This window comes from Fulmarus glacialis, unplaced genomic scaffold (genome assembly GCF_000690835.1).
Source record: "Fulmarus glacialis isolate BGI_N327 unplaced genomic scaffold, ASM69083v1 scaffold1784, whole genome shotgun sequence".
NCBI lineage: Eukaryota > Metazoa > Chordata > Aves > Procellariiformes > Procellariidae > Fulmarus > Fulmarus glacialis.
In genome coordinates, this window is record NW_009207246.1 from 56,129 (window position 1) to 82,329 (window position 26,201).

The 26,201-nt window shown below is 40.1% G+C and overlaps 1 protein-coding gene across 1 annotated transcript in view; it reads left to right on the top strand.

Annotated features, from left to right (window-relative positions):
- PHLPP1 (PH domain and leucine rich repeat protein phosphatase 1) overlaps window positions 1–26,201 on the top strand; it is a gene marked incomplete at its 5' end in the record, with an annotated part of 66,506 nt that overhangs the window by 9,242 nt on the left and 31,063 nt on the right. The window contains 5 exons of the mRNA XM_009576000.1: window positions 8,672–8,838; window positions 19,931–20,077; window positions 20,619–20,849; window positions 22,851–23,053; window positions 24,653–24,713. Coding sequence (XP_009574295.1) covers window positions 8,672–8,838; window positions 19,931–20,077; window positions 20,619–20,849; window positions 22,851–23,053; window positions 24,653–24,713 — 809 coding nt within the window. The remainder of the gene's footprint in view (window positions 1–8,671; window positions 8,839–19,930; window positions 20,078–20,618; window positions 20,850–22,850; window positions 23,054–24,652; window positions 24,714–26,201) is intronic.

Genomic DNA, 26,201 nt, shown 5'->3' on the forward strand with positions numbered 1-26,201 from the left:
CAAGGATAAATTATTCTAAGTTATTTGTGATGTTACTTGTTACAGTGCTGCCAATTTATACTTTAGAGTCACTGGATGCAGTATCTCCTCTCCAGGTGTCTGTTTAGCCTCCGTTAGCAATGGATAACCCTCTTCTGGAGGAAGACTGTAGAGAACTTTACCTTAGTTTCTGTGAGATCCGATTTTCTAGATGCATATTTTTGCTTTTACCTTTGGCTATTGGTTATTACCTTTGATAATTCTACAGAGAATTGTTGTGTGCAGCAAACTATTTGTGTTGCAGTTAGGAGTTTCTGACATTTTCTTATAACGTTGTAGTCTTGTTCCATGTGTTTGAATGTACCATTGTGATTCTGGGCTACCATGTTTGTGTGTGTGTGTTGGGGACAGGTTGGAGGTCAGGGACGTGCTGGTCACTGGCAAGGGTGACTGTGCAGTAGTTGGTTTGTTTCTTACGCCAGTAGCGCTTGGAGGTTCGCAAATGAGTCTGTATGCTAGTATGACCTAAAAATGAGTTTAGTATAATGCCAACATCAGCGGCATCTTTTGAAAATAGCCTTTAACCAAATCCAAGGCTCTGCAAAATCTTGTTTTCTTTGAGGATAACAACTATCCAGGTTTCTTCAAATTTGTGAGACTAAGAAGTGTCATTAGCATGTTTGCAACTGTTGATTCAGGGTCTATTGGAAAAAAAAAAGAACCCTGAAAGATTTTCTCATTTTTCAGTGGGTTTTTTTGAGCTGATCCTTACAGGAAACGTGATGACTCTAAGTTTAGTACAAGGAAACCATTTTTTCCTCTAATACCATAAAATGACAATATTGAGATAATGCTTTGTCTAAAAATAGATCCCTAAAAATAAACTCACAGCTTCCTTTTAGCGGTGATTACAAGTATTCAAACATAAACAAACCTCTGGTTTCCATGTGGAACTCAACTTCCTTTTTTGTGTGTGTGTGTAAAATTGTCAATATTTGGGACCTTTGCTCTGCAGTCATATCTGGTCATTCTTGCTGTGGGTGGCTTCTTGTCATCTCAAGTCTGAAAGCAGAAGATTGGGCAAAGCAAACTTGAAGCCAGTTTTGTCTCCCTTTTGATGGTAACACTTGAAAGTCTTCCTCCTCCTCCTTCCCCACAAAACCTATTATTTTGTGCCTTTTGTTGTTAGAGGTTAGTTGATGTTTTGAAAATGAACTTCTGAGTGTGTTTCCTTGTAGTCTCTCTCTTAATGGTTTGGGAGGGAAGCTTTGTGTTTTGGCTCAGCTGGTTAGTTTTCCATGTCAAAATAGTCCAGCTGTTTCCAAAGTGGTGTAATTGGTGACTTGAAGCTTTTCTCTTAATTTCTGTTCTAGCCAAACTATAGCTTCACTATTTTAATTTTTTCTTTTTCCTTGCTGAAATTTAGAGTGTCTATTTTGGACTTGCTGCCTTCTGTTAATAATACAGTAGTTATTGAAGTATTGCAGCCAAGAGTGAGAACGGAAAACTAGGTATCGCCCACACATCTGGAATAGCTTTCAAGTAATGTCTTTTGAAGCCTCTAAATCAGGTTCTGATATTATTAAAGCTGAATTTGTGCAGCTCTCGCATAAATACAGGAAAGCATGGCCATGGCTTACAGCTAGAAGCTCAGTGAGGTGTCGCAGATGACACCTTTTAAGGTGTGTTCAATCCAGGAGGATCCCAAAGTGTTTTCGGTAATCTCTGGGGGTAGGGGTGGGGGAACGAGTGGAGGAATGTAACTTTTCTCTTAATGAAGCTCAGGGGAACTAAGAGTCTGTGGTGAACAGATCCCATGAGACTGGAGGGGGTTGCAGGGACTGACATATTGCACAGTACTTCAGTACATATAAGGTGGTAACTGTGTTGGTCTTGAAACTGAATGGCTGTAACACTGAGAGCCTTTCCAAGCAAAGTCTAGCAGGGAGGAAAAAAGGAGAGGAATTATTAGCAAAAACTAATTTTAGGGAAGTTTGGTCTCCTTAGGCTTCTTTCGTGAGTGGGAGAAGGAGGAAGGTCTCCAGGGAGAAGAGGGGGGGAGTGCTGGAGACCAGTTTTAGACCCTGGGCCAGTAGAGCTATATTCATGATTGTTTGTATTAAAAACACTTGGGTCAGAAGGCCTTTCTGAGTTACTATGAAATAATGGCATGAAGAGAGTTCGTCTCACTGTAGAATTAATACATATGATGAAGCTGTGTTAGGAGAACCTAGGTCAGAAACTGAGGACCTAGCATAACCTCTTACTTAAAACAAACAAACAAAACCCCACAACCCTCTCCACGTGGGACTGGGGAGACTCAGACAAGTGAACAACTATTGGAAGTCTCACTGGCAAGAGTCTGAAATCTATAGTAAATGCTGAAAGTAAGTCTTTGCTGGAGGGCTGCTCATTGCAAAGTCTGCTTGCTGGCAGTACAGCAGCTTGTCTTGGTAAAAAATTAAGTCTAACGCAAGTTGTAAGAAGAAAAAGGGGTATTTCTGAATTTTTGTGAGACTGTCACCTGTTTTGCTATATTTACAGATGAATTTTTTTCAGTCAAGCTGTTTTAAGGATGTTAATATTCCTTGCTCCACCAAATGGAGATTCACATGGCTGAATTATAAGTAGCTTAATGCTACAGCTAATTACTGTCCCTTAACTCCAGGTTGCACCTTAAGCCTTGTCCTTGTAGGGATCTTACCAGTGTGAACATCCCAGCGTGACTACCACCAAGGTAAAGTGTTGCTATCACTCTCTGTGTAATATTGATACCACTACCTGATCTCTAAAAGAAGAGGACTTTTCCTCCTGGAGGAACAAAAATACTCATATTCTGGTAATGACTTCAGATAGTACCAAACATTTCCAAATGACAGGTGATGTATGTCACTTTTTTTGACAAATTCTCTCTTTCAAGATCTTGATGCTAAACCTGGGACACTGACTTCCACGTCTATGAAATTTCTTCTGGACTCCTATCATGGAAGGGTAAAGGAGCGCAACTTCTGCTTCATTACCTCCACGTTTCCCCCTCCTCACACACATTTGCTGCTGCTGCTTTCAGTTAAGTTGTTACAGCTTTGCACAAGGGCCAGAAGTAGAAGTGAGCTACTTCTGCACGCTAGGTAAATCTCTGTTCAGAGCTAAGGAGAGGAGAACAGGGACAAGTTAAATAATCTTCGTGCCCCAGAGTCTTGCTGGCATGAGACATTTGTACCAGAGGCTTTTGGCTGCGTTGCCCGCGGAGGAGAGATGGGGGGAGAAGCATGTGCCCTGTGAATGCTGCCACACCGGCATGCGCTCCTGCCCTTCCTCGTGGTGGGCAATTACGGCTCTTGCCTATGGCATTGCCGCTTGGGTTTGTAAATCTGACTGACATGTTTTCAAGCTTCTGCTGAGTTTTATCTTTTCTTTGCAAGGCCTTTAGCTTGAGTTAGAATGCATCCAGTTTAATGTTTGAAAGAAGACAAAAAGGAGAGGTCAGAAAAGCTACTACCTTTTCACCCTTTGGACTGCACCCATTTTAAAAGCTGTTATTTAAAAATTAAAATATATGGCTTTAAAGCAAAAGAAAACCCTTTTTTCTTATTTCCCCCCTGTCTCTCATTAAGGCTTTTGGCATTAGCTTGTTTACCAGTCTGAACATTTCCTCAGCTCTTGACTGCAGCTGAGGACACCGACGTGTTTCCTGGCTGTGGAGTTCAGCTCGGCGGAGGGAGGCCTCTCTGCCGAGCGGGGCTTTGATGTTCAAATAGAAAGGAGGATTAGGATTTGAAGCAAGGCTAGTTTTGAGGAGAACCTGTTTGCGCTAAGCAGTTAGTTTAGGTATTTCAAGCGTATGTATCACTGTTTAGTTAAGCCTTATGCATGCATTGGTGGGGTGTGATGATTATCGAACTGTTTAAAAACAAATCCTAAAGGAGAAAAATTACACTGCCTTTGCATTAGCATGTCTACAGCAGGTGTAATTTAACATCATCAATTCAGTTCAAACAGACTGGGAATTTGGCTGCCTTTACCGTGTGGGCTGTTTAGTTATTTTAATTGTGTTCTGTTGAAGTCCTAAACAGTAATTTCTTATCTGAATAGAGCTATAGGGAATGGGATGAGGGTAAACAGGAAAAAGACATAATTACATTGGTTTAAATTCACACCACAGGTCACACCAAAAGATGTCCTTGTGTAAACAAGGCTAGTGTTTGTCCATACAGCTGGGTTCAGCTGTCTCTGTTGCTGACATCCATTGTCAGCAACAGATCATTTTTGTAGTATAGCCAAGGCTTTAGAACAAAGACAGTAATCAGTCTTGTTGCATAGCTCGGTGACAGAGGTGACATTGTACTGATGGACAAAGCAAAGTCGTTTTTTAGCCCTGTGTAGCAAGAAGAGGCAAGAATATTGGTTGATACAAGTATTTTTCTGTATTTTTATTGCCAGCCACTAAAGATTTACGGTGAACCCATACCATACTTTCACCAGTCGTGAAATACTGTTTAAAAAAAAAAAAATAATTTAAAACATCGGAACACCTTGACGAAACCTTTTTTCTTTAAGGTACTGCTGGTTTTTGTGAATCGTTGTTTATATTTGTAAGTACTACTCTGGCACAAGTAATACGTGTTTAAAAATGAGTTTTCATATTTGGGAGACTCCTAGTTCTTTGCCACATGTGCAGGTCTTAGGTGAGGAGGAGCAGAAGGCGTACTGCCTGAGGGAGGGGGAGAGCTCTCTGGCAAGATTATTTGTGGTGGTATTCACAGAATAAAGCTGCATTTTAGTGCTGCTGGGAGAAAATTAAAAGCACGATGACAGCTTTTTGGTGTTTGCAGTGGGTAGATCCAGGGCTCCTTCTAGTACATGTGCTGTAGTTGTATACTGCTTCTTCAAAACTGCACTTCGGTATGCCATACTCACATGGAGACCAGAAAAAAAAAAACCAAACCAAACTTAGAACACTGTAGGCCAGGGCTGTGTAAGGGAGGTTGCAACAGGAACTGGAGGAAAAAAGTTCCACTGGATGTTGCAGTTTGATGTGCGAAGTTGCGTTTGGCCTTACCCTGTTACTAGTCCTCTAGTATTACAATGGGAGACATTGCAATACAATGATTGAGCATGAAGTGTTTAAAAATCATATTCAGGGAATGGAGAAAGCCACGTGTTTCATCTAGTTTCTCTGTATTTGTCATGATTAAAAATCCCAACTGAAAAGGACTTCAAAAAGTACAAGATACTGCTAAGTGTTTGAGCTACGCTGCTGTCCAAGTGTTGCGTGTCCTGCTTCTCTGGCAAAGACAGGCATTGATTCTACAGCTTATGCTGTAGCTGCCATAACTGAGAGGGTGTCACACACCGTCTTCCAAGAAGGTCATTACCCCAGTCGTTTCCCCCATGTTATTAGTACTGGAAATGCAGCATGGGTTTCCTGTGAAAACAAGTGTTAAGGACGCGTGCAGCTCAGGAGACAGTCTAGAGGGGTTGCTCTGGGCAATGGCTTCTTCTGCCTGGGGAGTCATGAACTGTGCTGCTTGCATGTTTTGTTTTTATATATGTACATAAAGCATATAAACCAATTATACTTTTAAGTTTTCCAAAAGAAAACACCAAATAAGCCATAATGAGCACTTGGTGCGGGTTCCACATATATCTAGAAAGCCTTTCCCTCTAGCATTGCAACCACACTGACTCTTCCGTATTGTTATTGGAGAATAGGTCTGTTGAACCCAGCCCAGGTGACTTGTTGGGTTGTTTATTTACAGTGGAATTTCTTGGGTTGTTTGGGTTTTTTTCATTCTAGTGGAAACCCTACTTTCTGCAGGTAATGTCCCTTCTTTCACATGCTTTTTATTCTTTGGCTATAAGGGATATTCTAGTCAATGTTTTCGTACCTTTTATCAGCGTATCTCTGCAGTGATTCCCCACAGTGAGTCAAGGAAACCCAATACTTTATTAAAACCTGTATCATCTTTTAGAAAAATGCTTTGCTCTTAATAAACAATAGCAAACACACACATGCACAGTCTTACTGCATTTAAGTCAATTGAAGACGATTGCAAGATTGAAATATCCCTTTATTGTTTGATTTGGGAACAATATAATTTCAGAATTTCAATACTCAACTTCAAAACAACTGATGGAAGTTTCTGGTGAACCGAAGAAAGTATTGTTAAAATTATGTTGTTCTTTGTCACTCTGGTTTTCATCTTGTTCCTCTGTTCTCTAGGAATTTGTTACAGAACAGTATTGAGCAATGAAAAGTCTTTATCCCTGCCTGTGAGAATAACTGTGTTTGTTTACATGAGTATTCCTTGTAATGATTCAGAAGTTAATTCTTAGAGTACTGTTTTGCTAACAAAAGACTCCGATAAAATTATAGTTGATTCCAGAACTAACACCTTCTAAAATGTGGTTTTAACTTTTACAGTTATTGCTGTGATAGGGACATCATTGAATATATGTCAATTGCATGAAGTTCTTCCTATAATGAAGGGATTCCTTTAAAAAAAAACAAGCAAACAAAAAATAACCAGAACATACAACATGTAAAAACAAAATTACTTGTAACTAGATTTTTTTCACAGGGCTTGATGATTTTAAGAAAGGATTTGTATCCTTTTTTGAGGCTAGAGTAGCATTTGGATTTATTTGGTTACTTTATCACGGTTCACACTCAGAGTTACCAGTTCTGGTACTTTAGATATTTATAGCGTGACATGCCTTGCTAAGCACTGCTGGGTTGCTTCTTACTGTTCATATCACATTCCAAACAAGTAGTTGAAGCAACAGTGTATGTAAGCGTTACATCTGAAATTACACATTCTCCTTTTTAATTTAACAGGTGTCAGCGCTTTTTCATCTCTTCTGTTTTCAGTGTGATGAGAACCGTACTGTACCAGGCAGGTTTTGGCACCTTAAATAGACTGAATACCTGGCTTTCAGAAATGACTGCTTAGAATAGCCTATGAATAATTTTTATCTAATACTACAAGGGGAAGAAAAATAGTAGCTACAGTAACAAAAGGACTGAACTAATTGAGTAACAAAAATTTGAGCTTTTTAATGGATGTGGGAGGACTGGATTATTAACGGTCGCATTAGAGAAAAACACTGCACCGTCTGTTCCTCTCGAAGCTTATGGCTGTGTGTTTATAATAGAGATCACTTATCCTGAGGCCTGTGTAGCTTGCACTGGAGAGGAAAAAAAGGAAGAAAAAAACCTCCTTGGCCTTCCTTTCGGTAGCATGCCACTTCACCTGTGCCAGCAAAACATGGTGTCTCTAGGTTCAGGGTACTTTATGGCAAGGGTTGTATCTCTGCCCAGAAGGTTGGGTGGTGTCTCCTTTGTTAGAGTTTGGAAGCTCTTACAGACCGTCACTGGGCATTGACTATGAGTTGTTGGGTTTTTTCTCTTTTTGCCCGTTAGAGACAACGGTGTTTGTACTTCCAGAATCCTAGCATGCGATGCCAGTAGAAATGCCAATGACAAAATGAAGTGATGGCTTCTCTTGCAGTGAGCAGCTGACAGAACACGTAACTGTTTGAGCACTGTTTGCGCAGTCCCAGAAGTCTAACATGGTGGTGAAGTTGTTTGCTTCTCCTCCTTTGATCTAGGCCATGCCTGCTCCGACAACACCTCTCATTCTTCTAGTGTTTGACTCCTCGCCCACTGTCCTCACTGCCTTATACTACTGTGTGGTGGTGCTTTGTCATGTGGCTAGCTCCACGACTCTACTTTGTGAAAGGATCTTTTTAATAGTATTGGACAGAAAATATAAGAATTCATACAACGCTACATTGCTGTCTTGGTTTGGGGATTTTTTTTAAATAAAGACTAGTAAATAAGTAAAGCAGCAGGATGTAGTTTACCCAGCTGTATCCTAGATATTTGGTAAGGGGCAGAGTTGCTGTTACTTGAATTTGTTGCCTATAGGTCTCTGTGGAACAATGCTAGCTATATGTAGTGCTAGGTGGTATGATTTCTTTAGCCTCTATAGACTGTGTTTGTTTTACCTTCCCCTTTCTAGAACTTTCTAGAAAACAGTGTTAAACCCCCAAATCTCAGGGGGTTTTTTGTCACATTTTTATCACTCTTGGACAGTTTTCTAATTCATTGAGAAGAGATGAGTGCTCGCTTTGCTGCTGTTGCTGTGATTTTTTTTTTTTCTCCAGTAAGATATAAATGGGATAACTCTTTCTTCTGCCATTTAATACCTGCTTTTGACCCTTGAAACCAAGACAGGGTGATGACTGTTATCCCCTCGTCTCCACTCACTTGGGTATACTGACCAGTCATGCAGCAATATAGAAGACTTCTGTGCTGTGTTTTTGCTGCTGTTTCTTGCTAACTAAAGGACTAAACTAAAGTTTATGTCAAATCTCTTATCTTTTTTTCTGGCCGTAGCGTATCGCGTAACTTCCCTGACGAAAATGAATCCATTTCACTTATTAGTTTGACAAACCTTTGCACTTTTCCCCCTGTGTTAGCCATCAGTGGACCTGGTTTTAGCACTGAGGCAAAGCAAGAGATTATGGCATAACTTGCAGCAGTGATGTAAACCGTGCTAGATAACGATATATGCCGACGCTGACTTCTGCTGTGCTTAAAAACAGTTTATCTTGTGCTAGTAGGGGTGAAGAAGATGTTCTTGTTTTATTACAGTATTAACATATTGGTGTACCTCTTGACTTCCAGGTTGCATCACAACGCATAAGCTCAGTGGATCTTTCATGCTGCAGCCTGGAGCACCTGCCTGCCAACCTGTTTTATAGCCAAGACCTCACTCATCTCAATTTAAAGCAGAACTTCCTGAGGCTAAACCCTAGCCCATCCACAAATAGAGCGCTTAGTGAATTACAAAGGTAAAGTGATACGGTTCTACTGGTCTTCCTCTGTCCTTGGAGCCAAGTGACCACTGGTCTGCAGGAACTTTCCTAAAAAATTACTACCTCCTCTTGTGGAGGATGGGCCTGGCTGTAACACTTCAGAAATGGGTTGACTCTGTGTGTTAGAAATAGCCTAGCTTTCATAAGAAACTTAATGTTTTTCTTGTAAATAGAAGGCAGTTTTCAATCCATAATGCAGTTTTCAGAATGTGTTGGTTTTATATACCTACTGAGGCCTGAAGACTGTAGTTCTTCAATCTTTCACTCCTGTGCGTGAATATGAGTTGGTGAGCTGCCCATCAAAGGGATGCATTCTAGGTAGGAACAGTACTCTGTGTGAATTTACTTAGAAGTTTTTTGTTACCCCCCAAAGAAAGCCCTGATTTAATAAATTCAGCCCGATTCCTGTCCTCTTTCTACTCTGGTCAACCCTAATTCTTTTTTCCTAGTAACTGTGACCTTCCAGTTGTTCTTTCCACTGCAGCTCATCTGAGAATGTAACAGTGGGTAAACAGCAGCATGTTCGGTGATCTGAATGATTTAATATATGTGTCCCAGAACTGTGGAATCAGCAGGCTTTCTGTATTCAGAAAGATGAATGTTTCCATACTGAATATAAAACTGTGATTTTAATTTCAGTGGTAACTGAATTGCAGAGTACCTCAGGATTATATTTGTGGATGGTCCTGTTCAAATGAAATGTTTTAAACCACATTTCTAAATCCCTTCCTCTTTGAAAAACAACTGAAAAATACAAGATGGATTATGTGGGCTGTTGTATTTTTATATAATTCCAATTTTATTCTGGAAAAACAAAAAATCTGGCATAATGGAAGATGAATGAACCCAGCAGGTCTGCTTCACAGACAAAGCAGGCAGTGATTCCAAGAGCTTATGAACACAGTCTGGAGAGGAATACTGGATTAAATGTTCTGTGAATGTCAGTATAGGTCTCCAGATAGCAAGTGGAATTTTAGCATAAGTTAGGTGATGAACATGGACAGATAATGAATATATTTATTTTAATGAATTTGTACAATTTTTCCTTTTTAAATATCAGAAAGTGTACAGGAGATTCTTGATTATGTTTTGTCCATCCACATGTAACTAATTCTGTCAGGCATCAGAAAGCATTTCTAAATAATGTGATGGGCAACGTTCATTGTCTGTTTAATGTTTTCTTGGTGCTGCATTTGACTCTTGCTGAAGAGTCTTGCTGAAAGTTAATAAACTGTTAACATTTTTCTTGCTAATGTGGGCCTGAACGTGCAAGAGTGAAAGAGTTCAGGTGACCAAATAAAACTCTCCTGTCTTCTGAGATTCTTCATCAGGAAAATCTGGAGAAGTGGCATATACCTGAAGTGGTACAAAACTGATTAAGCATCTCGTTCTTCTGTGAGCTGGTCCTATTCTGTCAGTGAATGATAGTCTGCTCTGCCTCCATTGCTTTCATCTTACCAAGACAGCACGGGAAGGTCTGTGAACTTCTGGAGGGAAAAAAATTAATTATTAGGAAGATTATACGGCACTGCTGGAGTGGATCAGAGCCAGTGCCTCGTGAACTCCTGCCCCTTGGCGCTGACCTTCCCTCTGGCACTGCCTATCCCTCCTCCAGCCTTTTCTTCATCCAGCACGGCTGGCATCGCCCAGGCAGTGAGTAGCTGGAAGCTGCTGCTGCTGCTCCCGGTGCTGTGCCCAGTGGAAAGGGCTGTGGGAGGGGGCAGTTACTGCTGAGGGTTGGGAAGAGCAGTGCCCCATCGGTTATCTTTCGCCTCCCAACAGCAGCAAAAGCGGGAGCCTGGCCCTGGAGTGCTCTCCCAAGCCATGCTCCTTTTCAAGCCCTAAGAAATACAGTCCCAGCTTCTCCTCTTTAGGGTGGGAAAACTTGAGTTTTACTTGTGCTGCCAAAAAGCTTTGAGCCAGCTGAACTGCTACTGTAAGTCTGCTTTTCTGAAGTGAGTAAATACACAAATATCTAGCAAGAAGGGAACACTGTATCTTTTTTGAAATGATTAGTGAATCCCAGTACGAAAGCATGTGCAAAGTAAGGGAAGCTTCCATCATTCCTGGGAACACAAGTTGTTATTTGTCTGACTTTTTTTTTTCTTTTTAATCCAATTTCATAAAACCATTTTCAGCTCTTTTGGGGGGTTACACGAGGTAAAACTTGACTAGATAAACCAAAAGTCTTTTTTTGTTCGCCCATGTTCTTTCAAACCACTGCAAAGCAAGTACAAAATCTCTGCTGTTCCGATTTGGTACTGTTGGCTTTTATGCCAAATTCTCAATCGCTAAATTGCAGCCGCACACAGGGCACAGCACCAGTGAATCAAGCCCAGAAGTATTTAAGGCTCCAAAATAACCATGTGCTTGGATGTTGTGAACAAAATGCATTGGCATTGATATACCTATCCTTCCTGGTACAATTTTCAATTAAAATCTTGTTAGCCAGGCAGTCTAGGAAAATTTGTCTTGCTATAAGCAGCTCTTGGTGCTAGCTGTTCCTCTTAATAAATCTCTTTAGGTCGTAATTTAACAAATACTCATGAATACTATATTTCAAACAAGAGGTATGTTAAAGACAGAAGAAAATACCAACTTTTCAGCTACCCACTGAGTAGACTTACAAGCAGCTGGGTCATGGTAATGAGATGCTGACATGTGCACTGACTTGGCAGGCACAGTCAGGAATGCATTGGGAAAACAACAAGAATTCCTACTTCTGCTTATGCAGTTACTTCTTTCAGTTGTTACAATAATGTAATTTATTGCATTTCTGAATAAAATATTTAGTCCTGCTCAGTACATGGCATAAGTAAAAAAATCTCCATCTTGGGAACTAAATTGCTGGTAGCATGTGAAGGTTTACAGAGATGTAGATGCACTTTTTTTTCCCCGGTAGCTACACTTTCACTTGTTTTACTGTCTGCTTAAACTTGAAGTTCTGTTGCTGTATATACTCTGCAGCTGTGAACTGCTGTAACTGAACTGTCTGAATATTGAAAGGTATATACAGCTAGCTATTTTTTTGCTGCTTACCAGGGCATACATATTTCATACTATGTATAAAAGTAGGCAGTCCGAAAATTCATCTGTGTTGAAAAAAACACAGCAAATGTTGGTACTTGTTCTTCCTCACAGTAGCTTTTTTAAAATGATAGGAAAGGGTGTTTTTCTTTTGGGGGAGAGAGGAGATTCCCCAGTTGAAAGATTTCCCAGCTGTTGCAGTATTAGAAGCGGCTGACATGTCTTGTGATATCATCCCCATCGAGTCAGAATTTGCTTTAAAGTCCTTGGTGTTCTAGCTCCTGTATAATGCAAATGGAGTGATTGTAGAAATTCTGTTGTCTTAAGTTGTCACAAATTTTATTGCTTACACTCTTTTAATGTTGGTTGGTGGATTTTTTTTTTTTAACCATAAAGTTGAGATTTATATGTACACTATGTTCCCAAACCTCACTTTCCCCTTAGCTACGATGCAACTTCACAGCTCTTGTTCTGAAATACAAACAAGAGTTCAGGCTTACTAGTTTTGCAGAGTACTATTGGTCTAGGTTTGAAGTAAATGAATAAACCGTAGTCTTTGTTCACTGTTGCTCTGCTTCACTGGGCTAAGCACGCCTTATATTTATACATAATTGTTTCAGTCAGTGCTGTTGGAAAAAACTGTTGGCATCAAGAATACTGTTTTCTTGTTAATATTGAAAAGTAAATTGTCAGTATGTGGATTTTTAATATAAGCCCGTTGCAGACTTAAAAAAAAAAAAAAATAGAAAGGAGAAAGAAAGGTGGGATGTAATAAGCCACAAAGTTTGTTTTAACGATAAACAAAAAGATGCTTGCCAATTTTATCTGAAGAACAAATTGTTATTCTGATTGCGGTGGTTAATTATTAACAGTGATTATATGGGTTTTTATCTTAAAATCTGTTGGTATCTTTCCTCTCCCAAAGCCTCTTTAGAAATCAACTGTTGTCTCAGGCATCTCAGCTGAAACTCTTCTGGGCTAGTGGCAGTAACTTGGAAGTTGCATCTATAGGGTGTGAGAAGGCTAGCGGACTCTGAGATACTGATGCAAGAGTTTCTGAAATCCCGTCCTACTTCCAACTGTAGGATAGCTGTTCTTATCTGAAAACCCAGAATTTGGGGGGTCCTCAAGCTAAACCCTCCTTACGAACCCATCGTGCAGTAAGTAGGTAATTTGAAATGCTGTCATTGCAGAGAGAACACTTAGGTTCCCAGACAGCGAGGGGGGAACAGTATTAGCGACCCAACTGGTGTGAACCCAGCAGACAAGTTTGCTAGAATTCGGCATGAGATGTAGTTTGATCCTAGCTTGTCCCTAGAGATTGAGGAGCAGGGAGGAAAGTCTCCAGCCTGCCACTTGGTTGGTCTCAAAGTGCGCTGAACTGTTCCTTGTGATTATTGCTTTTAGTGTATGAAACGGAGGTTAGCGAAGAAAGTTGCTAATGACATGGATTAATGACATGGCAAATATACATCTTCCCCCTTGCTAGGCCCTACAGGGCACTGCCAGTAGGTGCAGTGGCTTTTTTTTTTTTTTTTTTTTGGATGCTCTTCTGGAAAGGAATTTGCTTTTAAATGCACACATTTATTGAAGTTATTTAAATGAATCTAGCTAACGTGGGGAGGAATGGAGTGCCATTGCATGCCCCACAGTGTGGAAAGATGCTGGGAGCTTTGTCTCACACTCTGATGGTCTCAGAGCCAGGGAACCTTACTTTTATACTCGTTTCTCCTCTTTCATTTGAAGTTGAAGACTGAAGCATAGCCATCTAAAGCAGTAGGGCAAGAAGGAGAAGTTGGTGTGGTATTGACAACCAGAGGTCTACTAGTAACAAAATCCATCCAGTGTTTGCTATATTCTCGTTCTATGTTTATTTTCTCAGCTCTGTAGCCTTGGAATATTTTTTTGCTATTTATAATACTAAAGAAGATACTTGGAATATGTTGTTTATGTAACTTCACTGCTTTTGTTTTATTCAGCTTGTAAATACATTGAAGGAAGAGTTTGGTTTTGTTAGTGCATCTTCCAAATCTTCATGACTGGTTGTGTTCTATGTAGCTCCTGTGTACCTTTCCAAACTCAAGAAAGTACCCCTCATGTGAATACTCAGCAAAAATCAGCGACATTTGATTAAAGAAAAATAAATTGAAAAATCAAATCACTACAAGTGATTAAGTGGGGAAGATGGTAGGATTGGTTTAATGCCTGAAACATACTGGATTTTTTGGATTGTTTAAATTGGAGCAGTGAACTCCTTAATAGCGGTAGGAGAAAAATAGATGGCACTAAGAAATAGGCTATAAAATAGCATTTTTAAAAATAGTGTAGTCTAAAAGTAGAAATTGCAGTTGTTAATTGGATTCAGTTTAATGGAACTACTAGGCTAAGTACAGCAGTATCTCTTCCAAATAATGCTTCAAAAAGTAGTGAACGTATTTATGGAATCCAGTTACTGTGTATCAGCCTACTCCAATTTACTTGTCTATTGCTTTCGGATATGGCTTCCAAAGTAATAGGGTTTTCTTTTCATGTATTTAAACATGTTTCAGTTTGGAAGCCCACCCCTAGCTAATGTTTTTGTATTTCAAATATAAATTTCCAATATAGAGAAGGAAAATATATTTTTCTTTTTTCCTAGGATTTGTTTTTTCCTCTGAGGATAGTCTTTCCCCCCAGTGAAGCAATGTGTGCTAGGTATTTGCAGAAATTGAGAATTGCAAAGTACAGTAATGTAGGTTCAGATTATTTCCACTAACAAAACATACATTTTGTTTTTCTTGTCATTATTGTCTTCTTACCAACTATGTAATAGAATAAAAGCTTTATTGTTGTCTTAAGTTTGGAGTTAGTCTGAATTTTACTTAACATCTGTGATTATTTGTATATTTTGAAAAATAACTGCCTAGATTTAAGGTTATTCCTTTTTGTGGAGTGGAGTCTGTTCTCTTCTTTTTTTTTTTTTTTTTTTTTTTAAATGCAATCTACCAATTGATTTTTGGCATGTAGACTCAAGTCTGTATGCCAGAATTGTTGTGCCTTTTATAGTTTTAAATGCAGGTAGAGGGGAGAAATATCAGGATAACTGTTCCTGGTGTGTTGGTGTAAAGGATAGTGAAGATACCAAAATTGCAGCTATCAGTCTGCTTTTTTCTTTCTTTTTCTTTTTCCCCTATGAGGTTAAAGAAAGGAGGAAGGAAATAAAAATTCAGATAAAACTATGTTTTCATTTATTCGTTCAACTAATGGAGAAATTTATAATTAATGGGTGCATTTCTTTAAGCTTCTTCTGACTTGACCAGAATTGATCTTTGCCCTCCAACTAAGTGACCCTCTTTCCTGAGATGACTTTACTCCATCTGTTTTTGTGTGGTGTGACGTGAGCTACTTAGTTTCTGGATGAACGGGAATCTTGTCTGGAGAAACAGAGTGGAAAACACCAGCAGAGCTCCTCCTTCCTCCTCTCTATATTATCTGTTGAAGCCTCTTCTGTGCCCAAGCTGGGGAGGGCTGCTTTTGACCTCAGTTAGTCAAAGCCTTCACCTGCAGCATCCAAGTGAATCTCCCTAGCTGTTGCAGAAACAGTCTACCTCTGTTCAACTGTCTCGACAAATTTAGCAGGGCAAGAGGGCTGGAATAGTTCATTTTAATTGTCTAACTAATTTAAGGCTTTTACAACGACACCTTTCCGGGAAGGGAAATGCTATGACGATATTTCTGGTGCTAGGCTAGCTGCTCCCTTAGGCAATAAGGCTATGGCTGGGCGAATCTGACGCAACTGCAAAAAGGCAGTAAATTGGATCATTTATTTCCAAGGAGGAAATCGGTACGTCAGGTTTATATGGAAATTCTCTTCATTATTAAGTTAGTGGCCAAAGTGGCAGGCGTTCACGAAGGTGGCAAGTTGTAGTTCAGTTCCAACGCTTGCTGCAGTGCATCGGTCTGCTCGGAGATGGTGCTGGAGCTGAGGGACAGTTGTGCTGCTGCTTGAAATGGTGATGTTCAACTGCAACCACAGCATAGTCATGAGACAGCCCAAATACTGGAGGTATATTGGGAAAGTGATTGTTTTCCTTAAGCCGAGTCCCTTATTAAGCCGTGTCTTCTGTTTTGGGTGTAGTAAAATACTGCTTTTTAATTGCTTTTGGTAAGAGCAGGGCAAGACTGGTTTTGTCAGATGAGTCTGTTTGTTGGCCAATTCGATTATACTATTCCCCCCCTTCCAAACTTAGTGGAACGCAAATGCTGTACCATGTAATGGAAATTCCTCTGCTGTGCATGTCAGGTAGATCTGAATTTGAAATTAGCATCTCAGTTCATTGCTTTGCAGTGATACAAACTTCTCTTGTTAGTCCCTCTTCTCATTTTGCATATGTCAAACTAAAACCACTCCTGAAGTGGCAGCTTCAGGATTAAGTAAGTGGGCATTTTTTGGCTCAATTATGGCAATTAGTGTTCAGTCATATTGCATTTTTAAACTCAAGGGTTGACGTGTCAACATTTTGCTCTAGCTTAAAGTAGGACTATTTTTGGTCAGAGAAGTGAGTGTTTATATATTGGTCATTAGTAAGCTAACCGAATATAGCGTGTTGAGAGATGCTGTTCTTCAGGTTGACTTTTTTTAGCAGATGATAAAGTCTAGGACCAGGGAAGGAGGGAGAAGAGGAAGGAAAGCATATGTATGGACTTGATACGAGGTTATTACACTGTCATGCCTCAAATGGGCAATGTTGTGCCTTTTCTTCTTCCCAGCAATGCCATGGGGGCAGCATCAATGTGTGCCCCTGCTTCTGGTAGGAGTAGAGATTTGGGGGTGAGAAAACAGCAGAGATGTTGCTCTGTGAAATCTTATTTAAAGCCTGACACTGTGCAAACTCAGCAGCAACAGAAAACTTGAGTCTGTAAAATACTTCTCTCCTACTTTATTTATATTGATGCTATGAGTGCTACTGGTGCCACTGACTGTAAATCTATCTAGATACAAGAAACGCTATAAACAATGCAGCATTTTAAATGTGCAGCATGGCAGTGCTCCATAATGGAAGTGTACCAACCCATTTGTGATGTGGATAGTGGGAAGTGAGTGGCCAAAGATGAAAAGTAGACCGAGATCTTAACTTTGAGCAAATGCCTGCTAGTTTGGCATAGTAATGTTCTGTACTTGACAGTGCCCCATGAGGAGAAATGCGACTTTAGCATTTTGTGAATGAACGTGTTTACAAAGGAGGAAGAAAATATGTCTTTCCTGCCAGTTGTCTTAAATTAATCTCTTAACTAAGCTTATGATGTCTGTCTTTCAGCTTTTCTTTAAATGTGATTTGACAATGAACTCTCCTTTGTGGATTATTTGACATACACTTCTATGTGCATTTTCAGCTTCTGTATGAGCATATCCAGTGCTGGATGTACTACTCATCCTACCTTACATACTATATAGACCTGTTAACCAGTTTGTGTTCTTGGTAATAAGATTACTCACAGAAGACCCTTAATTAAAGCATACATTAGGGTAGTAGAGATGTAATCCAGATACATTGAGGGGGATGATTCCCCCCCCGGCGTTGGCCTAGAACAGTTACACACAAGAGGGGGGATGATTCCCCCCTGGCGTTGGCCTAGAACAGTTACACACAAGAATGTGTGCAGAAAACCTTGAAGCTGAACACTGCATTGGAGTTAGTTAATATATTTCTTAGCTTCCTTCACCACCCCCGCCCCAGTCCTCTTTCCTCTGTGTATTAGCTTGATCTTCTGTAATTTTATGTCAAGATTGTATTTGCGATCTTCTAGTAGATTGTAGTTTTCACTTGTTTAGTGGGCAAAAGCCCTGAGACTGTTCTTCTGAGACTCCAGAGCGGCACAGGTAAAGGCTGCAGCCTCGGTGTTGATTATTAAATGAGTTAATTCTTTTTTCATGGTTGACTTGAAAATTGGAATGGTTGCATTTTGATGTTTCTCCAGCAGCTTAGTTATTTTGACTTAATCTTCCTATCTTCCCTACTACCTTTGCACTTACATTTTTTTTTCCAGTATTTAGGTAATTTCTAAAGTCCCTGGAGTCCGCTACATAGAGCACTCTTGTTTGTATTTGCAGTTGACTTTGGGGAAGATGTGGGATAGCTGTTGTGGCTGTGGTGACAGAATCACCCCAAATTTCAAGGCAGTATATTTGTGGCCTAAATCTACAGTTATCTTCAAGATAAATGCAGGATTGTGGGTTTCAGTTCTAGGTTCAAGATTTTTAAGCCCTTTCTCTCAAAATACAGGAATAGGAAGGTATAGCATTTAAAATGTGCATTTTTTTTTCTGGCTAGCAGCCCTCATTAACATCAGCTAGCTTACCCTAGCCTCCTTTTTATTTTACAGTTCTCCTTCTAGAGATACATTAGTCATTGTTTCTGCACAGTAGCATTTTTTTTCCCTGCAGCAGTAATTTGATTCCAAGATTTAATTTAGTCTCCATCTAACTCTGTTCCAAACTTCTTCTGCCTCCAGCATGGCACAGGGTGTTCAAAAATCTGTGATAACTCTGGCCATGATTTTTCTATTTTTTTTCTTCTGCCATCTTTGCGCCAAAATACCAATAGCGAGCACAGCAATTCCTTTCTTCCTGCAAGCCTTTGTAAATGTTAAGTGTATTTGCAAACTTTAGATGTGTTTATAGCCTGTCTTTTGGGGTAAAGTTCACACTTCACTTACAACCCCCATTGACATACGATAGAAAGGCATTACTTACATTTTCATGTTGAGTTTTAGTCAGTGGCATTAGTTTGATTTAGGCAATACTAAAGGTGCGTGCCACCATCCTCAGCTGGTGAGGATTTCTAAGAGTTTTTGCCATTAAAACTTTTTAACCTGTTTAGTGCTTTATGTGTTTTCTGTGGTTTTTTTGTGGTGTAGGGAAGACAGAGTGCTTTGGGGTAAGAATGTGCTGGGCAGATTCAGAGGCTGTGGATGCACTGGCACATGCTGTTGGAGATTACTTTGACATGGAATAGCAGCATTCATAGGTGCAGTTTTGCTTCCATCGCCATGTTATATAAAAGCCTGCTCGTACAAATAAGGGACTTGAGCCTTAACGAAGGAAAATGAAGTCCAAATAAAATGTCCTGGTGTAAACCATGCCAGAAAAGAAACTTCCTCCCATCTATTGGAATCCGACACAGATCTTTTCATTCTTCCTTTTACTTGCCTTTAGGCGTACCTCCCAGTGGTTGTTAGGCAACCATAATAATGTTGCTGAACACGCAGGCTGGCTAATTGGATTGTCCCCTTCTTGGGTTTTTTGTTCAGTCAGTCTTGGTCATCTTTAATAAGGCAAGCACATGCAAGTTGCTTCGTTGGCTGATGTGATAAACCAAGGGGCCTTTAAGAGTTCCGTGACACATCAAGGACAAAATTTTGAAATCTGTGTGAGTTTTGACATGGTACTTAATCGAGATCGTAAGAATTTGCCTCTGTCACTACAAAAGTCTTGCTAAATTCTGCTTTAATTCAGCACATTTCCCAGTTGTATTCAAACCAGCCTATTTTAATGAGAATTTTTGGTTGAAGGGCATTATCTACTCACATGAATGGAGCTGAGCTGCACCACAAAAATTTAGTGTTCAAATAGGCTGAGAATTTCCTGCGCCTTGTAACCAGTGTCACTAGGGTAGTCTTACTAGCAAGAAATGTGTTCAGAAAAATAGCAATGGTGTGGTACAGGATGAGATGCCACAGAAGAAACTACGTGTATCATAAGGATAGCAAGGATTTTGTTCTTTGTTGCACTCGTAGGAAAATATATTTGGCGTGTTATTCAGGAAGGCCTGTTTCTCTATGCCGGCTTAATGTGAATGAACTCTTGCAAGTGGTGTTGAACTTGAGTGTCTACTAGTTTACCTGGTTGTTCTGAGTACATAAACTAAAAATGCATGTGATTTGTATTTACATAACCAAACTTACCTTGTATGAATTATTGCAAGGCACCTTGGTGCGGTTTATCTCCGCTTATTTGTCTCCTTTATTTTTTTTATTTTTATTTTTTCTTATCTCATTGTAGATTCACCAAGTTGAAGAGCCTTAACCTTTCCAATAATAATTTAGGAGACTTCCCACTGGCAGTCTGCAGTATCCCAACCCTGACTGAACTCAACGTGTCCTGCAATGCCCTCAGAAGTGTTCCAGCAGTTGTAGGCGAGATGCACAAGCAAGTACTTTCTTAAAACTTAACGTACACAGACTGATAATATAGATAACAAGCAGTTTCATGACTCTACATAATCTTTCTATGAGAAACAGTTTAAACTGGGTTTTGTCAAAGCAGACTGGCTTGTAGATGGAAGCAGTTGTGAGCTGCGGGTGGAGAGGAAGCACCCTTTCTGTCTCGAAGCTCTTCCAATCCCCAGTATTTGACACAGGGGTCACCTTCATGGTGAAGATAATCTTTAAACCCCCTTGCTTATGTGCTTCAGCCATCACGCGAGTTGCAGTTCTGGAGACGTTTGAAGATACGATACAACTGTCTAGCACAGCCTGCATTTCGTAGCTGCAAGGCTTTTAATTATTTGGTTGATACCTTCTGTAGCAGATGATAAAGTGTTATTCCTTAACATTTTTCTTTCTTCTGCCCTTTTGTGTATTTTATTTCACTGTGACTGCAGCAGATTTGTGTGTTTATAGGAAGGAAATGTGATTTAACAGGTCACTCACTCTCTTTACTCTCCCTTCCCCTTCCCCGCCTTTAATAGCTTGCAGACATTTTTGCTGGATGGCAACTTTCTCCAGTCCCTTCCTGATGAACTGGAGCATATGCATCAGCTCAGCTACGTGAGTCTGTCCTTCAACGAGTTCACCGACATTCCGGGGGTGCTGGAGAAGCTGACCGCCATGGATAAGCTCTGTATGTCAGGAAACTGCATGGATACCCTGAACCTACAGGTGTTAAAAAGGATGCCTCACATTAAACATGTGGATCTAAGGTAGGTATCTGAAAAAGGAGAAGAATAAGCGGGTCTAAATTATTGGTGCTGAAACGGTTTCTCTTTGGCTGTCAGAAGAGCCCCCGGGTGCGAATCTGTTGTGTTAGCCCATCGAACCGTGTTTCTGGCAGCGTTACGGAACTTGCGGCGCTTGCCGTGACTTAGCCCTCTTCTTTGAGGAGGAGGTAGCGTTTAGGGGGATCAATAGTTAGGAAAATGAGTTGGGGAAATTTAATATTTATACCAAAAAAAACCAAACAAAACAAAGCCTGGGACACTGGTGACTCCTGCGGTGCTAGTTGGTGCAGTGTTAATATAATACAAATGATAGTCCCTGACTCAGAAAGCTTCTGTCTGAAACGTTACAGATGCGTGAGATGACGAAAAGGGCAGTGAAGGTGAAAGGACAAAAATAGATTTTTTTGATATTTCTTGGCATGTTAAAAAGCCTAGTCCACCATGAGTAACGTTATTTTACTGATGCCCTCAGCAGAGTCTCAACAGATCTTTATTACAAGTGGCTCTGGTATGAAGTGGTTCTTCATTCTTACGGTCTTTGGGGAAGCCAGCTTCTGCAATCAGCTGGGCAAGGCTCAATTCAGAGCCTTGACCATGAGGTCCAAATAAGGATGAATTTTATAACCGTTTAGTTAAATTAAGCTCTTCAAACTAAAACTTGGTGTACTGTACTGCTGTGTAGCTGTCAGACTTTGCAATCAAGGAAGGACCAGCATAAGTTAAAAAACCAGCTAAAATAGATGGATGAATTCTGAAGTGTATATGGTGGGGTTAAAATATGTCTGTGTGTTTGTACGTATTTTAAAAGTAAATAAATAAACTGGCCTTAGTGTAGGGATGCTGTGGCTGAGCTGGCCATGAGTTCCAGCGGTGCAGTTCCAGCCCTCTCGTCGTCTGCCGCATCCTTTCTGCACCGAGCTGTGAACAGCGGTTCTGTGTAATGCCACCTGGAATAGTAAATGTCGAATGTGTTTGTAAACTGTACTTGCTGCACAGTGAAGTGTTTCGCTTCGGTGAAATCAGAAGGAAGCACTGCTTGTAAACTGAAAACAGAAAAAGTAGGCTGTGGTATTGGAGGGGGCACATTACCCATTTTCTTTTAATTGAAAAATGTATCTACTCTGAAAACACAACTGTTACACAGAGGGCAACTCTTTGAAAGCAAGAGTAACAACAAAACTGCAGGTATATGCCCTCATCCTCACTAGGGAGGCTCAATGGGCCACCAGAAGTTACTATACCAATTTTAGTATTCTGGTCAGAGCTAAGAATTTGAAATTGAACTCTTTGGAGTGCTCTGCCATCTCAAACGTTGCCGGGTTATAGATAATCTTATTTCAATTGTAACTTCTGGGGAAGTTGCACTGCAGTGAAGGTGTGATAAAACTTGTTCTTTTTATCTGACAGACCCACTTGTCTTGGGTTTTTGCTTTGTTTTCTTTCAACACCCATTTTCAGGCCTCTGAATTTGCTTGCTGTGGAACATGGCAAAGCGAGAGGCAAATATGGGAACTCATAAATCTCAATTTGGCCTTTCAATAAGGCAAGAGACTCCAATATCTGCAGGTTATTCGTGTCTGCCAGGCTTTTCCAGCAGATGCTCATGATAGGCCAGCAGGAACTGTAGAGGTTTTGTTCTTTTCCAAACTATCGGGCACAAATAGCAGCCAGATCATCTTTTATTTTTATAGATGCAATAACAGTAATACTTACGTTCTTGCAGAGCTTTTTATCAGTAGTTTTCAAAGTAGTTTAGAAAGGAACTTCGTGTCATCAGTCCTTTGTCATGATGGATAAAACAACAGAGCTGATCCATCCTGCTTTTAAAATACCACAACAAAGGGGAAAATATTTAAAATCAGCCTTGATCAGAACCTGGAGGCGTGCTAGTTTAATCCAGCACAACCAATTGTAGAGTGAGCGTTGGTTTGTCAGCAGGAGCCTGCCACGTAATTACACTTAATCTCCTTTTTTGTTTGCAAGATTGAATTCAATTAGGAGATTGGAGGCCGATGAAATAGATTTTCTGCATCACGTGACCCAACTGGATCTCAGAGACAACAAACTCGGGGAGCTGGATGCAACAGTTTTTAACAACGTCGAAGTGTTACACTGTGAACGGAATCAACTGGTAACCCTCAAAATCAGTGGATATTTTCTCAAAGCGCTGTATGCTTCCTCAAATGGTAAGTGGGTTTTCAGGGCAGCTGTGGTGTTGTCATCTGACTTCTGGTTTTCGTACCTGGTTCTCTGTGGGATGCTTATGGAGTGCAGTGCACGTAATCAGGAGGCTCTTGACATGACCCTTGGCTAAAAGGGTTTCACATGTCGTGTCGTGCTACTGCCAATTCTGAGCTTAGAAGTGACTTTCAAATAACATTGGGCTACTGATTTGGAGGTTTCAAAACTCTGAAAATCTTAACATTTGGGCTGAAATTCCTCTCTGTCAGCAGAGAGGGCTCTTGAAGTTGTCCGTTCTTTGGGTTGTATTGATGTGTTGCTTTGCCAAGGCAAATAGGGAATTTATTGCTTTTCCCCAGAGTTGAGAAAGTTTGAGCAAGTGGCTGTTTGTGAGACAAACTAAAACAATATATATTTTTGCTACTACCTCTAGCTGCTTACTCTGGACAGAAAGCTACAAATCTATAATGAGTAACTTCATTTGTATTCAATAATAAAAATAATGCAGCATTTTCCAGTTGAATAACTTCTGTGTTCCATGAACAGGATTTGTTTGATCTGTCTCTGGAAGCTGCTATTACTTAAAATACTCAGTTTTCACCACCATTTTTATTGTTTGGAGTAGTTTGGTATGGAATAAACAAAATGCAAGCTCAAAGAGCTGTGAATTTGCTGAGCAGTCTGCACTGCCTTTAAAAGGCTGTCATCTTAACGATATCCAAGCCTGTGCCTTCATTAAGTATTCATGCCAGGATCTTTGTAGCTGAGAAAAGTTAACAATCTGAGCATGTGCTGTGCAATGTGAGCTGAGAACCCAAGTCAACCCGTATCTTGCAGTCAACTGCCTATTTGGTCTTGCTGTTCCTCCTGGCTATCCTCTCTTTGCACCCTTAACCATCTTGTTTTAGTCTCATCTTCCAAAGCAACCGTGATGCTTGTTACATTTTCGCTTTAGTGGATTTTCAGTAGGCTTAAATAAATATCTGCTGGTTTTGTTTCAACCTTAATGCTACCTAAAACCTTAGAATATGAAATATTATTGAAGGAATCAAAATATGACATTACTAGCAGTAGTTGAGACGCTATGAAAGGTCTGTAAGGCTGCCTGAACCAGGAACTCCACAGGGATGCAAAGGCTCGTGTAATGAGTTGAAAAATACTCTGGGTCTTGCCATGACCTGGAGGACCCTGGGGTACTCTGTAGCTTGCTGTTCCAGAGTGGGGAGTCTCCCTTCTGTGCCTCTACCATGAGTGACCAGTGAAAAAAAGTAGAGCAGGTTTGTGACTGACTATTCTGGATAGAGGGTGGCAGAGGTGAAGTTACAGCTCTGGGACAAAAATGGAGAAATAAGAATTTGCCATGAAACTTTTAAAATCCTCCAGTTTCTCCTTTCTTTTATGTAGTGTCCGTAATAGCAAATGTATTCAGACATAATAAAGAAACAAAACTCGGTTCACAAATGTCCAGATCCTCAGAAGTTTTTAAGGTTACTGACTTGTTCTGAAATATCTGGGCATTAGCTGCTTGAAGTAACTCTTATGCAACAGCCATTTAAGTGCGAATCTTTATCACCACTTTTGTTTTTATTTGTTTTTCCCCCTAGAACTTGTTCACCTTGATGTGTATCCAGTTCCTAATTGTCTGGCTTATATGGATATTTCTAGGTAAGTATGTTTTTTCTTGGGCTTGTAAAATATACATCAAGGAGGCTTATGGAAAAATGACATTCATTGGTATTTTACTGGGAGGGAGTGGGGGCAGGAATTGGTCCTTGAGATATGAGAAGACTGATTTTCCGAGTTAGAAGATGGGCTTTTTTCTACTGGCCGGTTCTTCCCTGTTTCCTTTTTATAGACTTACTTTTAGAATTTTTTTTAGTGCTAAAAGCAAAATGTGCCTTTATAGTTAAAGGGAAGGAGTTTCCCTGATTTAAAGATTTCCTATCTTATAGAGATACAACACGATGATTCAAACGTGCACCAATATGAGACATGTACAGAAGTCCCTTTCTGGATATGCCCGTGTCACAAGCCCAGTGTAGGTGACAGTTTGATAGTTTACTCATCAGTACGGCAGCTCCTGCAGCTCATGGTCGTTCTCCGCAGCCCTGGCTGCTGCAGGGATGTCTGCAGTTGCCATTTGAATGCATCTGTAAATCTCACCTTAACAAGGGAGGTGGGATAAGGAAAGAAATGGAAAAGGGGGTGTTTTAGTTTGTTTTACAATTTAAGTACTGGATCGGGAAAACACTTTATACATGTGCTTAATGCCTGTCTTATTTAAGGAATTACTCATCTGCATGTTGAAGTGATAATCTCATTCATTAAAAAGCCTGCTTAAAGCACTTTTATTCTGTTGAGGGTGATCGTAGCAATTATTGAGTTAACCTGGGCGAGTAGCCATCAACTTCAAAGTTTCATCAACCATGAGTTAGTCCCATTGTGCACCTGAATGTAACACACAGGTGTGGCTGAATAAGTATGATTTATTGAAAAGCATTCTTTGTAAAACTGTGTTCTCCATTTAGCTGTGAATTAAATTGGTGCAGAATGCATAGTTTTGATCACAAACCCCTTTTTGTGCCTCAGTTCAGTGATGGCATTGTAACTAAATGGGTAGGGTGTCTTGAGCTTCTTGGCTCGCTTGGAATTTGGGAAATCTGTTGGAGGTTGAAAAGGAAGTTATCTGAGGATAAGAGGGGTTGGTTTGCTATCGCATATTTTGGTTAAAGGCTATTGCATGAATAAACTGTAGGATACAAGTACATGAATGGGCATGAACATTGATTTATGTTCATGCTGTGTAAGGGTCCTATTCCTGAACATCAAGTCTGAGAGTGCCTGAATATTATTTGATGTCCCGTTTTGCATCTGTGTATGCTAACTGAAGTAGTGGTTATGTGAACATACATCCACACAATCTCCCCCATGTATTTCGTGCTGGTAATTTTTGTCTTTAAGGCAGGATACATGGCTGCCCCACTGTGCTTAGCTGCATGTTTTCAGTGCAATATTTGGGAAAACTTACCTCTAAGAACTTAATTTTTGGAAGGGTTAATTTCTGTGAAGACAAATGCAACAAAAGAAAAACGCTTGACTTTAAAGATACACAAAAAAAAGATTTTGCTCTATTCAGTGAGATAGCTGAAGAGC